Source organism: Zalophus californianus, chromosome 6 (assembly GCF_009762305.2).
Source record: "Zalophus californianus isolate mZalCal1 chromosome 6, mZalCal1.pri.v2, whole genome shotgun sequence".
Lineage (NCBI taxonomy): Eukaryota > Metazoa > Chordata > Mammalia > Carnivora > Otariidae > Zalophus > Zalophus californianus.
Window position 1 is genome coordinate 73914602 of NC_045600.1, and position 22962 is coordinate 73937563.

Genomic DNA, 22962 nt, shown 5'->3' on the forward strand with positions numbered 1-22962 from the left:
CCATTTCAAGTGTACAATTCAATGCCTTTAATAAGTCATTTTAGGGGTGCCTGGGTGGCTCAGATGGTTAAGCGTCTGCCTTCGGCTCAGGTCATGATCCCAGGGTCCTGGGATCGAGTCCTGAGTCGGGCTCCCTGCTCCTTGGGAGCCTGCTTCTCCCTCTGCCTCTCTCTCTCTCTCTCTCTTTCTGTCTTTCATGAATAAATAAATAAAATCTTTAAAAAAAATCATTTTAGTAACTCAGTGATGCACCCATCACCATAAATCAGTTCTGGAACATTTTCACCCCCTAAATAACATCCCTTATGCCCATTTCATTTCCATTTTCACCTTGAGCCCCAGGAAACCACTATCTACTTTCTGTCTCTACAAGTCTGTCTTTTCTGGACATTTCATATAAATAGAATCATAGAATACATGTTCTTTTGTATCTGAATTATTTTACTCAGTAGGTTCTTGAGGTTCATCCATGACATGACAGTGTTTGTAGTTTGTTTCTTTTTCTAGCTGAATAGTATTCCATTGTATGGATATATATATTTTGTTCACCATTTGTTTCATTTTTTGGTTATTGTAACTAATGTTGCTGTGAACATCTGTGTGTAAGTCTTTGTGTGGATGCAGTTTTTTTTTAAACATTTTATCTTATTTTATTTAAAGATTTCATTTATTTATTTGACACAGAGAGAGACTGCGAGAGAGGGAACACAAGCAGGGGGAGTGGGAGAGGGAGAAGCAGGCTTCCCACTGAGCAGGGAGCCCGATGCAGGGCTCAATCCCAGGACCCTGGGATCATGACCTGAGCCAAAGGCAGATGCTTAATGACTGAGCCACTCAGGCCCCCCCATTTCTCCCTCTCCCTCTCCCTCTGCCTCTGCCCCCCATTTGTGCCCAAGAGTCAGATGCTTAACCGACAGAGCCATCCAGGCACCCCAATTCCTACTAATCTTTTATTGTAAAATCATTAGCAGGAGCTCAGATAGAAATAGTCCAAAATAAAATAGGAAAATGGAAGGCTAAGGCCAAAATCAAATAGCCAACAGACAAAATGGCATAAAAAACATGAATAAGGGCACCTGGGTGGCTCAGTTGGTTAAGCGACTGCCTTCGGCTCAGGTCATGATCCTGGAGTCCCGGGATCGAGTCCCACATCGGGCTTCCTGCTCAGCAGGGAGTCTGCTTCTCCCTCTGACCCTCTTCCCTCTCGTGCTTTCTATCTCTCATTCTCTCTCTCTCTCAAATAAATAAATAAAATCTTTAAAAAAAAACAAAACAAAACAAAACAAAAAAACATGAATAACAGGGCGCCTGGGTGGCTCAGTTGGTTAAGCGACTGCCTTCGGCTCAGGTCATGATCCTGGAGTCCCGGGATCGAGTCCCACATCGGGCTCCCTGCTCGGCAGGGAGTCTGCTTCTCCCTCTGACCCTCTTCCCTCCCGTGCTCTCTATCTCTCATTCTCTCTCTCAAATAAATAAATAAAATCTTTTAAAAAAACCATGAATAACAGAGAAGACAAAGAAAAAAGAAAAAGAGATTGGCAGTTGAGACAGTAAGCTTCCTATAATGAAAAAACTCAGAATGGAAGTGAATATGAAAACCAAATGGAAGGGGTGGGGGAGATCTTTGACCTAAATACCAGGGAATAAGGATTCATTCCAAACAATATCAAATCTAATTGAGCCCAAAACTAAAAATCTGGCAAAAAGGTTAAGGACTGGAAATTTTCCATTTTCATTAAAGTCCAAATCTACAATAACAGAAACACCAGGCAGAGAGCCAGTGTTTGTTCAAAAGATATCCTTTAGAAACACAAAGTAGTTATGAAAAGCAGATGCCAGTTTACAAAGAAAAAAGGAATGCAAATCTAAGCCAAATCAGATTTAGACAGAGGACACAGCACAGAAAGAACAGTTCTGCTCTCCCCCACCTTCTTGTTTTAAAGGGATGTCAGGTGGTGTTATCTCTGGCTCCTAATGGCAATCAACAAATGGACTGGGCAGTGGCTAAAGAACATCAAGGCCATATTCCTCCTTTGCTTCTAAAAAACTTGAGGTGACAGATGTGTATCCTTGACAGAGCCAACCTAAGTCATCAAGAAAGCACACTAATATACGATGCAAAACGTCTCCAAGACATAAAAGAAAATAACAATCTCTCTCTCTGACAAATAAATAAAATCCTAAGGGGAAAAAAAAGAAAATAGCAAGATGCAGGACAACACATATAACGCATTAACTTCCATGAATAATAAGAGGCAAAATAAGAACATGTATTTGCATTTTTTTTTTTTTTTTTATAAATCCTGGAAGAATGCACAAGAAACTATTGAGTGGTTACCAGTGAGGTGGGGAAGGAAAGACAAGACAGATGGACAGGATGCGAGGGAAACTTCATTGTATGCATCTTATGGTGCTTAAGTATTTAACTATGTGCTCAAAGTTTTAATCTAAAAAAAGTGAAAACCACTAATTTGACTTAAGTTTATATTTTCATTTCTAAATTGCTTGTACTTTTGCCTTTACATTTTATTTTATAACAGTGTATTCTTTTAAGCACTACAAAAGACCAACCTGATTAAAAATTAAATAATGCCACCAAGATGGCATTGTATTCAGCTAGCTTGGGGTGAAAGTGTTTCTACCATCAAAACAGCCCTTTCTGCTTCCAGTTTGGTTTCTATCCATCAAAACAGTAGCATGATTTTCACCCATCAGTCCCTACCTAAAAAGCTTCAATGGCTGGCCATTTTGCCTAAATGTTTTCACCCCTCAGCCTGGGATCAGATCCTTGAACAATCTAGCCCAGTCCCACCCTATCTCCCACGGCTCCCATTCAAGATTTCTTTAATCTTGCCATTTTGTTCTGTTCAGTGATCAAACATTCCTCAATTTGCCTGCATGGAGTGTCTTCCGCTGTATCCCCTTTACCTATTTTTCCTGTGAGGCCTAACTCAAGTCTCACCACCCCTTCCCACTCCCCATCCCCTGCTGGTTCTCTTTGAATCCCTGTAGCACATTTTATCATTGGCACTTAGCATATGCTACTTTTCACACATTATTCCTTTTTCAAAAATGTTCCAAATGGTGACAACATAGGAAAAGACTAAAAGCAGGTGTAGAGGGCACAACTGATTCACCTTTTCTTTTATGCATGTATCCTGTCTCCCATTTAGATTGGAAGCCCTTTGTCTTTTTACTAATTTACTTTATGGTTTTTAGGACAATACAAAGTACATGATTTTTTTTTAAAGATTTTATTTATTTATTTGAAAGACAGAATGAGAGAGAGAGAGAGCACATGAGAGCGGGGAGGGTCAGAGGGAGAAGCAGACTCCCCGCTGAGCGGGGAGCCCGATGCGGGACTCAATCCCGGGACTCCAGGATCATGACCTGAGCCAAAGGCAGTCGCTCAACCAACTGAGCCACCCGGGCACCCCAAAGTACATGATTAATAAACATTACTGGTATTGATAAAGATGACCATGATAAGGCCAGGGCAGAAAGCCTGCCTTGAAGTGTATGTTTGACACCTATCCTGAGATCCAAGAAAATCCAATTTGGCAGGGGGGGAACCTGGGTGGCTCAGTCTATTAAGCATCTGCCTCCGGCTCAGGTCATGATCCCAGGGTCCTGGGATTCCTGGTTTCGAGCCCTGTGTCTGCGAGCCCCGTGTCTGCATTAGGCTCCTTGCTCAGCAGGGAGTCTGCTTCTCCCTCTCCCTCTGCCCCGCACCCACTTCTGCTCTCTCAAATAAATAAATAAATAAATAAATAAATAAATAAATAAATAATTTTTTTTAATCCATTTTGCAGGCCCCTCTAGGGAGCAATAGTCTCATCACAGGCTGTTTTCAAGAATTACCCTTCTCTGGGTGCTCTTCCCAGACCTGTCTCCCTTGACTTGCTTTTATTTTCTTGCTCACCTAAACTGATACATTCAGTTTGAGTTGAGTTGGTTGGCATTTTGACGATACTTGAAAAAGGCAGTGTATCTATGCAATGGAATATTACTTGGTTATAAAAAGAAACAAAGTACTGATACACGCTACAACTTGGATGAACCTTGAAAACATGCTGAGGAAAAGAAGTCAGATACAAAGTCCACATATTCCATATACGATTCCCTTCATATAAAGGTCCAAAATACTTCTATCTATAGAACAGAAAGTAGATTAGTGGTTGCTTGGGGCTAGGGAGTGTTGGGGGCAGAGTTACTAAAAGGTACAAGGTTTCCTTTTGAGTTGATGAAAATATTCTAAAATTTACTGTGGGGATGATTACACTTACCTGTGAAAATACTGAAAGCCATTGAATTATTTACTTTTATTTTGAATTATTTACTTTAAATAGATAGATGTTATTGTATGGAAATTATCTCAATAAAGCTGCTTTTATTCTTAAGATGTTATTCATTTGAGAGACGGGGGCGGGCGGCAGAGGGAGAGGGAGAAGCAGGCTCCCCGCTGAGCAGGGAGCCTGATAGGAGGGGGTGGTCTCGATCCCAGGACTGGGATTATGATCTGAGCCCAAGGCAGACACTTAACCAACAGAGCCACCCAGGTGCCCCAATAAAGCTGCTTTTAAAAAAGAAACTGAGGTCCAGGTCGAAAATGGCGGCGGCGTCTGTGTCCCGGCTCTCTGGGCTGCTAGGTCGGTCCGGGGCACAGCTGGGGCGGTCCATGTCGAGTGGCGCCCACTGCGAGGAGGGCTCAGCTCACATGTGGAAGGCTCTCACCTACTTCGTAGCGCTCCCTGGCGTGGGTGCTGAATGTCTTCCTGAACTCGCGTCACGGAGAGCAGGAGAGACCCGAGTTCGTCGCCTACCCCCATCTCCGCATCAGGTCCAAGCCCTTTCCCGGAGGAGATGGTAATCATACTCTATTCCATAACTCTCACGTGAATCCACTTCCAACCGACTATGAAGATGAATAGAGAGAACCTGGACCACCACCCAGTGGGGACCACAGCACTGCTTTGGACCATGACTCTGCACACGGACCACAAGTCTATGGGACCTTAAGCTCACCTTCCTTACTTGGTACCAAATGATGACCAGTATACTGATCTTCCATCCCTTTGCTTATGGCAGGAGATGGCTTAAATAAATAACTTAGATTGGTCAAAAAAAAAAAAAAAAAAAGAAGGAAACTGAAAGGGGCACCTGGGTGGCTCAGTCGTTATGCGTCTGCCTTCAGCTCGGGTCATGATCCCAGGGTCCTGGGATCGAGCCCCGCATCGGGCTCCCTGCTCCACGAGAAGCCTGTTTCTCCCTCTCCTGTTCCCCCTGATTGTGTTCCCTCTCTCGCTGTGTCTCTCTCTGTCAAATAAATCAATAAATCTTAAAAAAAAACTGAAGGCATTTTGTGTTAGTGTTTTCTCTCCAACCCATACACCTTGAACTTGGTACTCTAGTGAATTTAGAATACTCATTATATGTGATTAAATAGTACTTGCCTATAGTATAGCTATTATCCTTATCATACCTTAGTTTTACTATAAAGAATGTAGTTTTGTTTTGTTACCATGAGGGTATATTTAATGTCCCAACACGAATATAATAAACACTTGTATAAAGTCAGCAAATCCTATTTTTCATACTTTAACTTAGCAACTGTGGAACAGCTGAGACCAGTGAAGCAATTCAGATATTCGTGAGAGTACAGACAGGGCGTGAAACAATCAGAAGGCAAAGGCCAGAGGCAAGACTGGTCTGAGGAGAGGGGCCCTCTTGCACCAGGCGTTAGCCCTTCCTTCTTTATCTTCTAACATCTGTATCTTTCATCCTTCCGTGCATTCACACACCACCTCACCAGTTCTTAGCTGTTTGTCTCAGAAGCAGATAGTCACACAAGACAGGGGATCTCAGTCTTTCATGCCAAACTCGGCCTGTGCGCCTCCCCTCATCCCAAACTGCACAAAAAATATATTAGTTCATCTTTCTTTTTATTCTCAAAATAGGGTAATACAAAACTTCAAGGGGTATCGGACTGGGCTAGCCCTCGTGTGGGCTCTAGTGCTTTGGAGGAGGCAGAACCGAGTCCCCAGGAATGTGAAAGCATTACATCAAAAGGACAGCAGTAGCTACTGGGCCAAGTTCAACAGCCCAAGTCACACCCAGGCATAGGCACAGCAGGGCTTGGGTTCTAGCTCTTGGGCTGGGGGAGGAGATGATAACTGCTTTGAGATAACTGAGCAGCAGAAGAGCCAGTGCAGAAGGGTCTGGTGGAAGAAATTGGGAAAGCTGAAGGATAGTGATATTCCTCTCTTTCCCTACTACTGAAGGGCAGAGGCAGGTGACCCCAGCAAGGGGCCGAAGTATGTAGTAGCTACTTGGATCCCATTATGGAGAGGCCAGACCACTCCAGGGCTGGTTAGCTGGCTTTGGCAGGTGGTGGAATACTGGTCATAAGAATAGAGACAAACTGTTCCAATTTTTGTGCTGCTTGTCTCCCAGCCTCTAGTACTTCCTCATGATTGACCTTCTCCTTGGCTTCATAATCCAAGACGACTTTGTTAGTGATGAGGGAGAAGCCAAAGACTCGAAGTCCACAGTGCCTTGCAACTATAACTTCTGGTACCGTGCTCATGCCTGATGAGGAGAAAGAGGAAATCAACCATCAGGATCCTCAAAGGACTCTTCTTCACCCTTTGGCCTCATCTCCATTCCTTACCTCACTGACAATGTAACATCTCAAAAAATCATCCACAGAGGGGCACCTGGGCAGCTCAGTTGTTAAGCATCTGCCTTCAGCTCAGGTCATGATCCCAGGGTCCTGGGATCGAGCCCCACATCGGGCTCCCTGCTCGGCGGGAAGCCTGCTTCTCCCTCTCCCACTCCCCCTGCTTATGTTCCCTCTCTCGCTTATCTCTCTCTGTCAAATAAATAAAATCTTAAAAAAAAATCCAAAGTAGCAGCTAATTTCCTGTCCAGCTTAGGTTGTTCTGTATTGCTTCAAAGAGTTGGGCCTCAGAGGGCCTTACACATTACTTAAAATATTATCATTACTTCTACATCTGTTTCTGGTCATTTTGAAGTCAGTTCTAAGGATGCAGCTCCATCTTCCAGCCAGAGGTACACAAAGTGGCTATAATACTATTTTTTAGAATAATCCTTAGAAATAGTATGGAATCATGGATGGGTCATTAGCATTACAGCTATTAAAGCCCTAAGGGCTGGGTGGGGAGGTTTGATGCTCCCAACACATCAAATCTCAACACCTTTCAAATCAGTTTAACTCAATCTTCCCTTAAGTTAGATCCTCTCTCAACTTACCATCCAGGTCTATAATCTTTGACCCCTTTCCATCCCAATTTTTACCACGTCCCTCCCTCTTCAAGCCTCCAGCCACGTTCCCCTTCTCACCAACAGCATCCGCGCCCAGCTTCTGCAGCAGCCAACATTCAGCCACAGTCTCAAAAGACGGGCCTGCCAACATCACATAGGTGCCTTCCTTCAGCTCTCTCTGCTCCCCCATCTGTTTCCAGGCCCTGTGAGCGTTCTGCCGCATATCCCGGTCATAGGCATCGGACATGGCAGGAAAACGAAGTCCAAACCTAGGGCACAGGTTGGAATCTCAGGTTATTGCAACCACATGAGCCGTCTCCTGACTCACAGACAAGTCCTTAAACCCTACCCAGCTGTAAAAAAAAAAAAAATTAAAAGGCAAGATACATACCTTTCGTCATTGGGCCCTATGAGAGGGTTCACACCACTGAAGCCAGGAAAGTTGATGTGATCACGGATCAGCATGATATCTCCAACCTCAAACTCAGGGTTGAGTCCTCCAGCTGCATTGGTGACCACTAGGGTGTCCACGCCCATAAGGAAGAAAACCCTCACTGGGAATGTTACCTTACAAGCCCAAGATAAAAGATCAGAAAGTGTTCTTTAAAATTTCATCAATCCACCCACAGATATGCAAGATATAGATCAGGAAAGAAGAGAAAGGAGGGGACCAAAATCTATCTAGCCCAGGTAGCTAGGCAATAAAATAGGACGGAGAACTCTCCCCCTTCTTCCAGATCCATCCAAGCTATGCCCCTGATTTACCTTCCAGATCGGGTAGCCTTCATACATGTGGAACCTGCCCTGCATCATCACACAGGCCTTGCCATTCAGGAACCCAAACACCAGTCGACCAGCATGACCAGGCACTGTAATGTAAAATAGAAAGGAGAAAGAATGGGGTGATGCTTTCATAGAACACATATCCATTGAGCACCCACTACCAGCCAACTCACTGCGCTCAACATGTGAGGCCATAATTAAGCCAAAGAAACATTATTATTATCTCTGCTTTCAGAAAGTTGAAGTCTGGTGGAGACAGAAATAAATCAATCATAAGCCTACAAATAAGTATATAAGTACATCCTGACACTGGGGCTATGTGAAAGTAAGGATGTTCAATGTGAACCATATATCAAGGCAAAGGAAGGAGAGGTTTTTTTAAAGAAACTTCAAAAGAATGAGAAAGCCATACTACAAGAGAATGAAAGTGAGTAAAAAATAGAATAAGCGGATAATAATAATTGCAGTGAATGTAGTCATTACAGATCACTTTTCCAAAAATTTTAAAATTCTCAAAATGTATAATCTTATTTCTTACTCTTAACTAAACCATGTGCCTCCTCACTCTTGAAAGGGAGCTCATGGTATATTCTGGCTTCCTAAAGAGACTACTGAACGGCGGGCAAAGGGGCTGAGTTTGGACCCATCTAAGTCTCCTCCATTATGACCCACAGAAGAGTCCTGTAGGAATACATGCCACTGATGGCGCCTGCATGTAGGAGGGCAAAATAACTCTCCACACAGGACATAAGAACCACTATTACCAGTTCCCTTCTCTAGCATTTCTCCTCTAATGGACCGGACCACCTATCCCAGAGGGAATGTGTGGTGTGAGAGAGGGACCCAAATCAAGAGAAAGAGTTGAGGGATGGTCGGAGACAAAAGAGCTTATTAAAAAAAACTGCCAGTGGGCGCCTGGGTGGCTCAGTTGGTTGAGCGACTGCCTTCGGCTCGGGTCATGATCCTGGAGTCCCGGGATCGAGTCCCACGTCGGGCTCCCTGCTCAGCAGGGAGTCCGCTTCTCCCTCTGACCCTCTTCCCTCTCGTGCTCTCTCTCATTCTCTCTCTCTCAAATAAATAAATAAAATCTTAAAAAAAAAAACTGCCAGTAATAGAGCAGAGATAACAGAGTTAGGAAAATGAAAAGTATAAAAAAATAGGTCGATAAAGTTTAAAAATTAATCCACTAATCACTTAGTGCAGCACCCTTCTTAGGATGGGAGAGGACAGGCGGAGCCAATGTCATTGCTATCTCCCTTAGAAAACTTTTTTTTTTAAAGATTTTATTTATTTATTTGAGAGAGAGAGAATGAGAGATAGAGAGCATGAGAGTGAAGAGGTTCAGAGGGAGAAGCAGACTCCCTGCTCAGCAGGAGGGAGCCCGATGTGGGACTCGATCCCGGGACTCCAGGATCATGACCTGAGCCAAAGGCAGTCGCTTAACCAACTGAGCCACCCAGGCGCCCCTCCCTTAGAAAACTTTGCCCTCACTCTCTGTCTCTCTTTTTTTTTTAAAGATTTATTTATTTGAAAGAGAGAGAGAGAGTGTGCGCACAGGGGGAGAGTCAGAGGGAGAGAGTCTTAAGCAGACTCCCTACTGAACACCAACAGGATTCTTGGGCTCCATCTTACAACTCTGAGATCAGACCTGAGCTGAAACCAAGAGTCAAGGGCTCTGAGCCACCCAGATGCCCCACCCTCCCCCTCTTTTTAATACTTCTTTCCCCAACCCCGACTCCCACCTCCCTGCTCTGGTCTCCCAATCTTGCTCCATAGGGTTTGAAAAATATCTGTGCAGGGGCGCCTGGGTGGCTCAGTCGTTAAGCGTCTGCCTTCAGCTCAGGTCATGATCCCAGGGCCCTGGGATTGAGCCCCACATCGGGCTCCCTGCTCCGCGGGAAGCCTGCTTCTCCCTCTCCCACTCCCCCTGCTTGTGTTCCCTCTCTCTGTCAAATAAATAAATAAAATCTTTAAAAAAAAATCTGTGCAAAGTATTAACTCTCTGGAGAAAAGGGGAAGGTAGAAATTTATTTATTTATTTATTTTTAAAAATTTTATTTATTTGACAGAGACACAGCGAGAGAAGGAACACAAGCAGCAGAGGTGGGAGAGGGAGACGCAGACTTCCCGCCAAGCAGGGAGCCCGATGCAGGGCTTGATCCCAATCAGGACCTGAGCCGAAGGCAGACGCTTAACGACTGAGCCACCCAGGCGCCCTGGTAGAAATTTATGACATTAATAAATAAACCAATGGATGTTAGTTATCTGAAAATTAATAAGTAAACCAAATAAACTACCCTTGCCCTTATTTTACCTGGCCTCTCCGCCCTCCCCTCCCTTTTTCCCCAGAGGACTGGCTAAGGCCATTAACCTAAGGTTCATGAACCATAGGTAAAAATACAGTTTCATAGGTGGTAAATAGAAAAATGTCAGTAGGGGCGCCTGGGCGACTCAGATGGTTAAGCGTCTGCCTTCAGCTCAGGTCGTGATCCCAGCTTCCTGGGATTAAGCCCCACATCAGGCTCCTGGCTCAGCGGGGAGTCTGATTCTCCCTCTCCCTCTGCCTCTCCCCCGCCCTGGCTCATGCTCTCTCTCTCTCTGTATCTCTGTGTCTCAAAGGAATAAATAAAATCTTTAAAAAAAAAAAAAAAAAGAAAAATGTCGGTAAATTAAGAGATTCAGCCAACATGGGAGAGTAGTGAAGGGAAGTGCGGGCTGCTCTGGGGGTTGCCCACAGGGGGCCCATAAACCCCGGAGTTAATCCAGTTTATTACTTATAGGAAATAGGCACTTCCCAACCTCTGGGAGTCGCGATCTGCTCCTGCTCACCCCGCTATCACACCGGGGGACGAGCAGGGGCAGATCGTGACTCCCAGGCTTCTCGCAAAGTAGGCAGGTCACCTTAGAGGCAATCCTTACCCGCTCAAAAATTCATCTCACATTAGCAGTGAGGATTCGGGCGTCACCTCAAATCGTTATTTTCCTTATTCATAAATTGAAGGTATGGCTCTCTCCCCCTTTTTAAGTAAACTCTACCCCCAACATGGAATTTGAAGTCCCAACCCTGAGACCAAGAGTTGCATACTCTACCCAGTGAGCCCACCAGGTACTCCCTACCTGCCTCTTTTCTAAGGGGTAGACTTAGAGTCTTCTAGCTGCTATTAGGATACTGGATATGCTATCCTCAGATCCCACAGAGCTCCATGTGCATAGAGGCCATCTGCTACTTTCCCCCTCCAAAGGGTCAGTGTGAATCAGGTCTTGCGCAGCCATGCATTATCTGTGTATTCTGTCTACAAGAACATGGCAGTCTGTGTGTTCATTTATTGCTGTGCACTCGTGTGTGCCTTATCCTGGGACGTGAGCTAGAGCTGGGGAGATTGGGAATGGCGGGAAGACATAGAACAGGGCTCGCCTGACTGTCCCGGGAGGTTACGGGCACTTCTTTTTCCATTTAATCTGCAGACTGAAGAAATGAGAGGGGCTGTGTAGATGTGGTGACTACATGGTGTGTGGCGGGGAACAGCACGGGAGTGAGGTGCTGCAAAGCTTTATGGAGTTCAGAATCATTACAGCACTGGAAATACGTCATCATGTGTTACTACTACCGCACACATACCCGTCTATTATGAAATTTCTACTGGGGGGATTTCTAAAGTCATTCTGATTCGTGGTGGTCTTTTTTCCCCCCTCTCATAAACAAGCTGTCTTGAGTCAAATGCTGTACAGGCCAAGCGGGTGCAGGCACGAGAGAAGCATGCCTTCTCATCGGCATCCCATCAGTATCCTTTGGTCCAATCCTTCACTGCCCCCCGCCAGTACCTGTACTTCGGGGAAAGTTTGGAATCTCGCTGTAGTCAAAGCTCTGGCTGTCAGTTAATTTATTAACCAGATTTCCTAACCCAGAGCCACAGATGACTGCCACTTGAGGTCGGTGCTTGGTGTGGCACAGAAGCCATTCACTCGTGTTCTGATAATCATCATACGTAAATCTAGGAGAAAAGTAAAATCAAGGTAAGTTTCTCTCCCAACCCAAGGGCATCACAGACTGATGACCTTCAGTGCAGAAAGGCTGGGAGGTGTGCCGGGGTGGTAGGGCACACAGAAGCTAGCCAAAAAGCTGCCCCAGAGAGGAGGATCCTTGCTCTCAGGAGGCACCACACTAAGCTCATCCACCCACCCACTCTTCTTTCTGAATCAGACCCACCGAGAAAAGACTGCTGGGAAACTCCCTCCTCATTCCAGAGCCTGGCAAAAGTTAATGATACCTATGTTTCCACCTCCCAGCCCCAACTTCAGTTTTGCTATCACTGGCAGGTTTATTATCTCTCTTAATGGCAAAGATTTATTTATTTATTTTTTAAGATTTTATTTATTTATTCATGAGAGACAGAAAGAGAGAGAGAGAGAAGCAGAGGGAGAAGCAGGCTCCCCACTGAGCAGGGAGCCTGATGCAGGAGTCGATCCCAGGACCCTGGGATCATAACCTGAGCCGAAGGCAGACGCTTAACCATCTGAGCCACCCAGGCGCCCTTAATGGCAAAGATTTAGAGAGGAAGGGCCTATAGGGTCTACAGAGAAGTACAGTGAAATAATCAAATCAAGGAGGCTAAAAGGGTCGGGTTTCAGGATTAAGACCTTCTTTAGGGCAATGACAAGCCCAATGCAATTCTCCACTCAAAATATAATTAAGACTACCCTGAGAGCAGGAATAAACCCAATTTCCTTTTGGACCCTTACCCTCCACATCCTCCCTCAAATACTTTTTTTGGTTAACCCCCCCCCCCAAAAAAAGGCAATGGGAACACTCCTAGTAGAAATCTATGTGCCAGTTAGTACCCCCACATCCATATTTCTGATACACCCAGACCTAATACAGACCCTGTCATATATAACTGCAAAGGGTAATTCAAGACCAGCGACCAGGTAAGCACAAAAAAGCAGAACTGGTTGTCAATGGCTGAAACAGAACTGACTGCCTCAAGTTTCTCGGCAGCAGCTGGTTAAAAATACAAATTCTAGAGCCCACCCCTAGAGATCCAGAATTCTGGGGAGAGTCCCGAGGACCTGTATTTTTTACAGAAGTGTTAGGTAATTCTGATTCAAAAACCAGGTTTAGTTATTTTTGGTCTAGAGGAAAGTTGTCTTTTTAAGCAAATAACCTGTGTTTCAAAGTCTTTCCTCAAGTATAAAGCAAAGGAACGTCATCAGCCCCACCTACCTTATAGGTGCAGTTTGAAAATGAATTAGAAACTTACCTGTAAGTTCCAAAGACCTTAAGCTCCACAAATCAGTGTTCAGGTCCACAGTACTTGAACCTTTTTCCCACCTTCACCCCTGCCAGTGTTCTCCACCCTGCTCTCTCCTATCTCCCTTCTCCTTCAAGGTTCTTTGCTCTTTAGAGACCTAACCACCGATGCTTACCCAGAACCCATACGTCCCCAAGAACCAACTCAGAGTTTTTCTCACAATTCCAATCCAATTCTCAAACACCCATCTGGAAAAACCAAAGACTGGGGGAGAGAGAGCGGGACTGAGATGTGACAAGAGCTGAAGACAGCTAACCAAACCTCCAAAGGAAATCCTTTCCTTCAAAAGCAGAGGCTTTGAAACCAGATGACTCTACAGTACAACAGGCTACCCTCAGGGAAGTAGTTGGGTAAAGGGACGGGGGTGGCGACAATGGAGCTGGGGCCACAGGATGATGCAGAGAAGCAATGAAATGGTAAAAAGTTAATCAAATAGCATCCCCAAGAGATGCAAAGGAAATGAAAGAAGTGAGAAGCCCTGGATACCTAGCATATCTAGCAACAGCTTATTCAACTTCTTCATGGGCCATCAGTCTCCCAAAAACACCCTGGATCCTGGTGCATCCAAGAGCTACCTACCATGATCCCTAAAGCCAGTGACTTGGAATGGGATTTCTGGAACCAAAGCAGACAGAAGAGTTTTCAAAGGTGTGAAGTGAGAGGAATGCGCAATCTTTTGCTCAGTTCAATAAATAAGGATTTCCTTCTCTCCTTGGAGACTCCATCCCCAACTTATTTAAAAAAAACAAAACAAAACTGGGGCGCCTGGGTGGCTCAGTCGTTAAGCGGCTGCCTTCGGCTCAGGTCATGGGGATCGAGTCCCACATCAGGCTCCCTGCTCGGTGGGAAGCCTCCTTCTCCCTCTCCCACTCCTCCTGCTTGTGTTCCTGCTCTCGCTGTCTCTGTCAAATAAATAAATAAAATCTTAAAAAAAAAAAGAATATGGAATGCCAATTCACAAACATGTTAAAAAAAAAAACTGGGGGGGGGGGGTGGGCGCCTGGGTGGGTCAGTCGGTTAAGCGGCTCTCTTCGGATCATGAGGCTCAGGTCATGATCTCCGGGTCCTCTAATCGAGTCCCTCCTTGAGCTCCTTACTCAGCAGGAAGTCAACTTCTCCCTGTCCCTCTCCCCTCCGCCCTGCTCCTGCGCGCATTCTCTCTCAAATAAATAAATAAAATCGTTAAAAAAAATTTTTTTTTAAATTTTAAGTAGGCTCCACGCCCAAGGTGGGGCTTGAACGCACGACTCTGAGGTCAAGAGTCACATACTCTACGGACTGAGCCAGCCAGACGCCCCGACTCCAACTTATTTTAATTGAATCTCCAATTCGGAAGGAAGGGAAGGTGTTGTGTGAGACTTCAGCTATCTCTCCTCTGAATGAAATCTGAAATCTCGCCGCTTTACCTAGACTCTACATCCGGAATCTGTGACAAGCACACGGGGTGGGAAGACCTCTTCCCTGTATGCGTGTCGGGGTGGCTGGGGGATATAGGGAGTAAGCCTACCCCCCGACACCTGAACCTCAGTGCGCGCGCACACACACAAATACACCAGCTCCTACACCATACTACACGGGTCCCCTTCCTGCTCCCATGACGCCAGCCCTGCTCGATTCCTGCCGCCCCACTACTCTGCCGCCCTGCCCCGACACCTGGCTCCCCGCCAGGCCTCTCTGCCTCTCCCGGACACTCGTTCCCCCTCTTGGCCCCTTGGGGGCCCGGTACCGGCCTTCCAGGTCTCGGTGACAACCATCCCCCCGCCCCCAGGTTCCCCGAGCCGGGTGCCCGCCTCACCGGTTTTCCATGGTGCCGCCGCCGCCGCCCTCTCGAGGAGCCCGCCCTTGGCCTCTAGGATCCGGTCCGCTCAGCCGCGCTGCGCAGAGCCGTACTGGAGGCCGGGAGCGCTGTGCACAGTGTATGCACAGTTACTCGCGGCTGGCTTCTAGCCCAGCCCCGAGTCCCCAGCCAATGGCAAACGAACACGCAAGCCGGCCCCCATCTCCATGGTGACACACCCAGATTCAACTGCCCGAGGCTGGGCTAACAACTTAATCTGAGTTCTTTCTGACGCTGGAACCCGACTCGGACCCCACCCCACCCCCTGGAGGCTTCTAGCACTGCATCCCTGCCCTCACTTCCGTTTGCAAGGCCGGGGTTTCCCTGAAGGAAGCCTCTGCGAGAAGAGGGCTAGAAGCCGGAGGAGAGCCCCGAAACCTTTTCTCTGTAACCCCATTCCCGGTTGTGTCTAGAGCAAACCGCGAGATTTGAAAATACAAAAATTTAAACCTTATATCTTGCAACTGCAGAATAAAATTAAGTGAGCCCGTGTCTGAGTTGTGTCAAACAAAATTTGCAATGAGGCTGCAAGGCAAACACAAATTTATTTGGGGTCTTAGGAACTGCAATTTGGAAGACTTGGATTCCGGAGGAAAACCAAATTGTTTTCCCCTCCGCTGAGGCGAAAAGGGTAAAAAAAAGGCGGGCGGGGGGGCGGGAGATTCCAAGAAGACTTACATAAGTTGTTTTGCAAAATTATGATTGGCCAAAAGAGTGTAATTTCCGTTGAATTTCCAGTTTGCCTTCCGGGACTACAAGAAGCCAAGATGTTGCAGTTTGGTAATGAACTATAAAGTTTAGGCTCTGTGCAGAGCCCCATTTCCCTAATAGCTTCCTGGCTCCGTTTTTCCTGATAGGAGTGATTCCGTTTCAGATTTTTCGCTTCATATTTTTCCCTTTTGATCAAGATCTTTCCTTGGAAAGCATTGATGATCAACCATAGGATCATCTGTTGTCCACCTAGCTCAGAAGGTTCATTCCTAAAAGGTCATGTCCCACAGAGGAGGGAAAGTGAAATGTTATGGATGATGAATGTCAGGGAGAGCATATAGTCACAGCAACAAAGAGGTTTTCAGGAAGCAAGTCTTAGACATTGTCCTCATCTTAAAAGCCCATGGAGTTGACTTGTCTTCAGGGATTGCCAATGGATAGCTGTGGTTGATCATTTTAAGCCTTTGTGTGACCATAATTTCGACATCTTGGATGGCCAAACAACAGCGAGAAATACAAAGCATCAGTAATTTAATTATAATTAAAAAGGAGCACACAAGTATAATAATAAATATGATTATTTGTAATCCAGATCTTAGAAGGGCTTCAAGTCCTATGGGAAGTCCACTGAAAAGGTCTGAAAACTTAAAATTAAACTGACTTAGAGGGCTGAAAGAAACTCCTTTTAACGATGGCAAATTTAAGTATTTTGGTGGTTTTCAACTGAGCCTGTTTGTGAGGTGCAGCAGGAAGTCTTAGGGATGGCACAGACTCCTTGAGCAGCCCCAAGTAATCCAAAGCTCTTCCGTTGTCTAGTACAAATCAAGCAAGGGAATCTAGAGACCTTTGCACTTTAATGGCCCTAGCAATGGATCTGGCTATTCTATTAACAGTCCAGGACAGATTCCATATCATGACCTCATTTGCAGCAGATCCTGCCAGAAAAAAGGATCCCAAAATTCCAAGGAGATCCATTCCTTCATTAGGACTGTATCCTGTGGGAGGTCACAGTCCTGAGATTGTCTACAGCGATTGTCTTCCTATTTGGAGGAGTCATCGTCTGGGTGGTCATTTATAATGGATAGAGCTCTCTTGTTTCTTTCTTTTTTAAAGATTTTATTTATTTATTTGACAGAGAGAGAGAGAGAAAGAGATCACAAGTAGGCAGACAGGCAGGCAGGCAGGCAGAGGGAGAGAGAGAAGCAGGCTCCCTGCTGAGCACAGAGCCTGATGCGGGTCTGGATCCCGGGAGCTGGGAATCATGACCTGAGCTGAAGGCAGACACTTAACAGACTGAACCACCCAGGTGCCCTGAGCTCTCTTGTTTCTTTGGTGAGTGTCTTTAGGGCAGGAGAGATCCCTGTGACCAACTGAAATACAGTGAAGGGAGAAACTGCATATTCTAGGAGACACTGTCCTGTCATTCTCTGACTATCTATGATGAGGGAGCAGAAGGCAAGCTGAGGACAAAGCACATGCTGACACCCCACAATGCAACCGCCCTTCCCCCAGGTGGGATCTGTGTGACGTTCCTCAGGCACTCCTGGCTGCCCTAAAACTAGGGGGAAAGGGAAAAACAAATGGCTAACTAATAGAGAATACAGTCCTGCAAGACATGAGTCTCCATCAGTTTACCAATGTCTTAGTGATTTACAAGATAAAAGCATTCTTATCAATAGCCTAACTCCCAGGGACCCATAACTCAATTTCCTGGAGCCCTAACATCACCCTCCCTTCCTTGAGTGATGTGGGAAACCGAGGCAGGAGGGAAAGTAAACTAAATTTCTTCATGACCTGAAGCCCATTGACAAGGACCTGAGAAGGGCAGAGTATGACATTCCTCCAGGAAGATCCCGTCTTAAGGTTGATGCCTTACTAGAAGGAAAAACAACCCTAGCTTGACAGTAGCAAGGCCTGTAGCATCCTGAGAGTCTTCTTTAGCATATCAAAGTCCTTTTGGACACCTCCCTTTTTCCTTACCTCCCCCAACTGCCAAATATATAATCAACCATTCCTCACAACCCCGGGGCAGTAGATCTTTCTGCCATGGATCCTGTTCCATTGCTTTCATAAAATCACCTTTTTTTGCACCATAGACATCTCAAGAATTCTTTCCTGGCCATTGGCTCCAGACCTCACCAACATTCAAAGACTACATCATCTAGGCAGTCAGATGTCCAAGGTTGCCCCTTGTAGGCATGGACAAAAAATATATCCTGTGGGAGCGCAAAATATTTCTTTTCAAGTCTGATTATAGACTCATCTGTAGGTATGGAAGGTAAGACAGGAGAAAACCAGGGGTCTATTTTGTTCAAGCAGCCAGATAACTGCTTCTTTTTTTTCTTTTTTAAGATTTTATTTATTTTTTTTTAAAGATTTTATTTATTTATTTATTTGACAGAGAGAGACACAGCCAGAGAGGGAACACAAGCAAGGGGAGTGGGAGAGGGAGAAGCAGACTTCCTGCTGAACAGGGAGCCCGATGCGGGGCTTGATTCCAGGACCCTGAGATCATGACCTGAGCCAAAGGCAGACACTTAACGACTGAGCCACCCAGGCGCCCCTTAAGATTTTATTTATTTATTTATTTGAGAGAGCGAGAGAGAGCACATGAGAGGGGGGAGGGTCAGAGGGAGAAGCAGACTCCCCGCTGAGCAGGGAGCCCGAAGCCGGACTCGATTCCGGGACTCCAGGATCATGACCAGAGCCAAAGGCAGTCGCTCAACCAACTGAGCCACCCAGGTGCCCCGATAATTGCTTCTTTTGATATCAAAGCTTAGTTGACTCTTTTGCAAAGGAGGGTCTTACAGCCGGAAATGTCTATTGGAAAACCAGTTGGGCTCCCATGTGTTTTTATGAGCCAAGTATAAGTGGCAGGTAATTCTTGAAGAAATTTAGAACAGGGATGGAGGGTGACTTTATCAGTGAGTTAGGCCAGTAAAATGAGATCCCCAGTCACTATGAAGTTCAGAGGGGACTCCCCAGGCAGGAAGAGTCTTTTCTAACAATATCTTGCTTACTGCTCTAGTGGTGGCTCTCCAACATGGAAATGACTCAGCCTACTGAGAAAACATACAAATCATTACTTATATCCTTGGGAGGGAGGCAACTGGCCTAAGTCGATTTGCTATACCTTGAAAGGTCCAGAAGGCAAAGGAAAATATCCCACATAAGTATGAATAGGCTTTCCAGGTTATGCTTTGGGCAAATCTGACAACTCAGGTATACCTGTGAGGTAATTTTTTTAAAGATTTTATTTAAGGGCGCCTGGGTGGCTCAGTTGGTTAAGCGACTGCCTTCGGCTCAGGTCATGATCCTGGAGTCCCAGGATCGAGTCCCAGGATAGAGTCCCGCATCGGGCTCCCTGGTCAACGGGGGGGGGGGGTCGGCTTCTCCCTCTGACCCTCTTCCGTCTCGTGCTCTCTATCTCTCATTCTCTCTCTCTCAAATAAATAAATAAATCTTTAAAATAAAGATTTTATTTATTTATTTATTTGACAGAGAAAGAGCGAGAATGGCAGGCAGAGAGAGAGGGAGAAGCAGGCTCCCCGCTGAGCACAGAGCCAGACGTGGCTCAATCCCAGGACCCTGGGATCATGACCTGAGTCGAAGGGATGCTTAACCGACTGAGCCACACAGGCACCCCTGATAATTTTTGGTGATGACTTCTAGTAGTATTGTTTACCCCATGAGACCACCTAATCAGTTTTCTAATGTGTCAAATCATACACATGATTTGACATATACAGGACCTATCTCTATAGGCAATCAGTGAGAATGAGCTGATTGTTAGGACCTATCCATAGATTTCATCTGGGTCAAATTTACAACATTGTTCTGCCTATTTCTTTCTAGTTTGCCAGTTAACTGTGGGGCTTCTTTTTTTAATTTTTTTTTTAAAGATTTTATTTATTTATTTGAGAGGGCGAGAATGAGAGAGAGAGAGCACATGAGAGGGGGGAGGGTCAGAGGGAGAAGCAGACTCCCTGCTGAGCAGGGAGCCTGATGCGGGACCCGATCCCAGGACTCCAGGATCATGACCCGAGCCGAAGGCAGTCGCTTAACCACCTGAGCCACCCAGGCGCCCACTGTGGGGCTTCTGTTATTTTATCTTTTTGATAGCAAATTCAGGAGACATGGAAGTTGCAGGTGATAAGTAATAAGGTAGGGACTGACTTAAAGCAGCTGGGTTAGTAGCTGCATCAGCCAAATGATTTCCTTTGCTTTTCTCCATGTTTGCCATAGAGTGTCCTGGAATTTTAATGACCGCCAAAGATTTGGGCAGTTGGATAGCATTTAAAAGATCTAATACATAAGAACAATTTTTTATTTTCTGTTCAGAAGCCAAGAACCCTCCTTTATTTCCAGAGCATACCAAAACCATGAGCAACACCAGAGGCCTATCTACTACTGGTATAGATGTTAGCAGCCTTATCTTTACCTAGAAAATAGGCTGTAGTTAGTGCCAGAAAGTTCTGCCTGCTGAGCAGAAGTGGCCTCTGGTATGGGTTTAGTCTCGATGGTTTCAGTTAAGGATATTATAACATCGGGGCGCCTGGGTGGCTCAGTCGTTAAGCGTCTGCCTTCGGCTCAGGTCATGATCCCAGGGTCCTGGGATCCAGCCCCACATCGGGCTCCCTGCTCGGCAGGAAGCCTGCTTCTCCCTCTCCCACTCCCCCTGCTTGTGTTCCCTCTCTCTCTGTGTCTCTGTCAAATAAATAAGTAAAATCTTTAAAAAAAAAAAAGGATATTATAACATCATTGGCTCAGTAGTGACTGGTTTCATCCTTTAAGTAGGATCTGTCAGTAAACCAGATTAATTCAGCATTCTTTTTTTTTCTTTTTAAGGATTTTTTTTATTTATTTATTTGAGAGGGAGGGAGAGAAAATGAGGGAGGGAGGAGCAGAGGGAGAGGAACAAGCAGACTCCAGCGCTGAGTGTGGAGCCCACTCCGGGCTCAGTCTCACGACCCTGAGATCACGCCCTGAGCTGAAATCAAGAGTCAGACACTTCACCGACTGAGCCACCCAGGCGCCCCTAATTCAGCACTCTTGAGAGGCATTTCCTGTTTATCAATTCAAGGGGTTAAAAGTTGGTCAGTCAGCGTTAAATGGTTTTCATCACTTGGCAAAGGAAGAGTGGCAGGGTGTAAAGTGCTACAGGAAGCAATGGTCATACTGGGTGGCAGGGGAGAGAAAGAATTGTTTAGGTTAGCCTGCCAGTAGATAAGAGCTGAGTGTGTGGAAAGTAAAGCAAAGCTTCCAGTGAGCTGGGCACACAGATGGTAAGTGGAGAGCCTATCACTGTTTCTGTTATGCGTTGTAGCAAGTTGGCTAGGCAGGAGTGGCAGTTGCCCTTACTCAAAGAGGGAAGCTCCTAGCTACTGGATCTAATTGTTGGCTCTAATATCCTATGGACCTGTGTTGATCCCCATGGCATTAAGTGCACCATTTCCCTTTATTTTGTGGACAAAAAGGAAAAAAGGCAACTTGTAGTTTAGGTGACCCAATGCAAGTAAGTCATGAAGGCTGTCTTTGATAAGGCTTCTTGGGTCTCTTTTGACCAGATGAGAGATTTGGTCTGATTAGCTATTAGAAGAAAGTATAACCACTGGGCTATGGGAAAAAAAAAATTTAGAATCCAGTCCCCGAAATCATCTGAGCTGTCTTTTTGTATTGGGGCAAGGAAAGGTTAAAAATGCCCTCACTCCCGTCTGGATCTAGAAGGAGGCCATGATCAGTAATTAGATGCCCAAGTATTTAACTTCAGGTTTGCAAATTGGAGCTTTTCTTTTAATACTTTATGTCTCTCTTTTGCTAATTCTCAGAGGAGGTGGAGACTATCCTCCAAGGATGCTTCCTTTGAGGGGGAACAGAGGAGGAAATCATCCACATATTGCCAAAGGGAGAATTCTGAAGAAAAAAAAAAAAAAAGGACATCAGCACTATCAGCCTTCAGAATCTGAGAAAAATAGGTGGGGCTTTTGGTATAGCCCTGAGGCATAACAGTCCAGCTAAATTGTTGATTTTTTTTTTATAATAGAGCTTTACTTAGATTTTATTTATTTATTTGACACAGAGAGAGAGAGAGAGAGAGAGTGAGAGTGCGTGCACAAGCAGGGGGAGCGGCAGGCAGAGGGAGAGGGAGAAGCAGGCTCCCTGCAGAGCAGGGACCACAATGAAATGCGATGTGGGGCTCCATCCCAAATGAAGGGCTCAATCCCAGCATTGACTGAGCCACCCAGGCACCCCCAAATTGTTGATTTTCCCATGTAAAGGCAAACAGGTATTGGCTTTCAGGGTCACTACAAAGGTCCATTACAGTGAAGGTTGTACTTTCTGGAGATATGGCTGAAAGTAGGGTATGAGGATTTGGCACAACTGGGTGCTAGGGAATAACTATATATTTGATAACTCTTAAGTCCTGAACAAACCTCCATCCTCCTCCATGGGGTTTTTGTACAGGAAGGATGGGGGTATTACAAGGGCTTGTACATAGAACAATTAGGCCTTGTTTCTTTGTTTGTTTGTTTTGGCATTGTTTAATATATTCCTCAGTTATGGGCTTGATTCTTTGAATAGCCTCTGTATTTAATGGATATTGGTAAATATTTGGCAGAGGCTTTCTTTTATCCACTAGAATTTTTGTAGGTGGTGCCGAGTGGATGTGGCCTTGGTCGGTGGCATTTTTTTGCCCAAAGTTCCTGAGGGATAGAATCTGGGAGCCTGTTAGGTATATGAGCTATGTTATTAAAGAACACATGGACAGGGGGCGCCTAGCTGGCTCAGTCGGTGGAGGTGGAGCATGTGACTCTTGATCTCAGGTTTTTTTTTTTTAAGATTTTTTTTTTTAATTTATTCATGAGAGACAGAGAGAGAGAGAGAGAGAGAGAGAGAGAGAGAGAGAGGCAGAGGGAGAAGCGGGCTCCCAAGGAGCAGGGAGCCCGATGCGGAACTCGATCCCAGGACTCCAGGATCATGACCTGAGCCGAAGGCAGACGCTCAACTATCTGACCCACCCAGGCGCCCTTGATCTCA

General features: G+C 45.6%; 1 protein-coding gene, 1 non-coding gene and 1 pseudogene across 2 annotated transcripts; 1 reads left to right on the top strand and 2 right to left on the bottom strand.

Annotated features, from left to right (window-relative positions):
- Nucleotides 1-4608: 4608 nt before the first annotated feature.
- LOC113910161 lies at nucleotides 4609-4992 on the top strand (annotated as a pseudogene).
- Nucleotides 4993-5569: 577 nt separating this feature from the next.
- On the bottom strand, nucleotides 5570-15351 carry LOC113909992 (purine nucleoside phosphorylase). Its single transcript, XM_027571717.2, has 6 exons — nucleotides 15172-15351; nucleotides 11890-12059; nucleotides 8050-8153; nucleotides 7676-7851; nucleotides 7363-7553; nucleotides 5570-6588 (listed from the first exon to the last, which is right to left on the bottom strand). The coding sequence occupies exons 1-6, from the start codon at nucleotides 15180-15182 to the stop codon at nucleotides 6371-6373; spliced, it is 870 nt and encodes a 289-aa protein (XP_027427518.1). The 5' UTR covers nucleotides 15183-15351; the 3' UTR covers nucleotides 5570-6370.
- On the bottom strand, nucleotides 10923-11072 carry LOC113910825. Its single transcript, XR_003516304.1, has one exon. It is a non-coding gene; the product is annotated as a U12 minor spliceosomal RNA (small nuclear RNA).
- Nucleotides 15352-22962: the final 7611 nt, after the last annotated feature.

Coding starts and splice junctions, on each gene's coding strand:
- LOC113909992 (XM_027571717.2), bottom strand. Junction 7,852..8,049: donor AAGGCTACCCGATCTGGAAG/GTAAATCAGGGG, acceptor TGGGCTTGTAAG/GTAACATTCCCAGTGAGGGT. Junction 7,554..7,675: donor ATAGGGCCCAATGACGAAAG/GTATGTATCTTG, acceptor CCTGTGCCCTAG/GTTTGGACTTCGTTTTCCTG.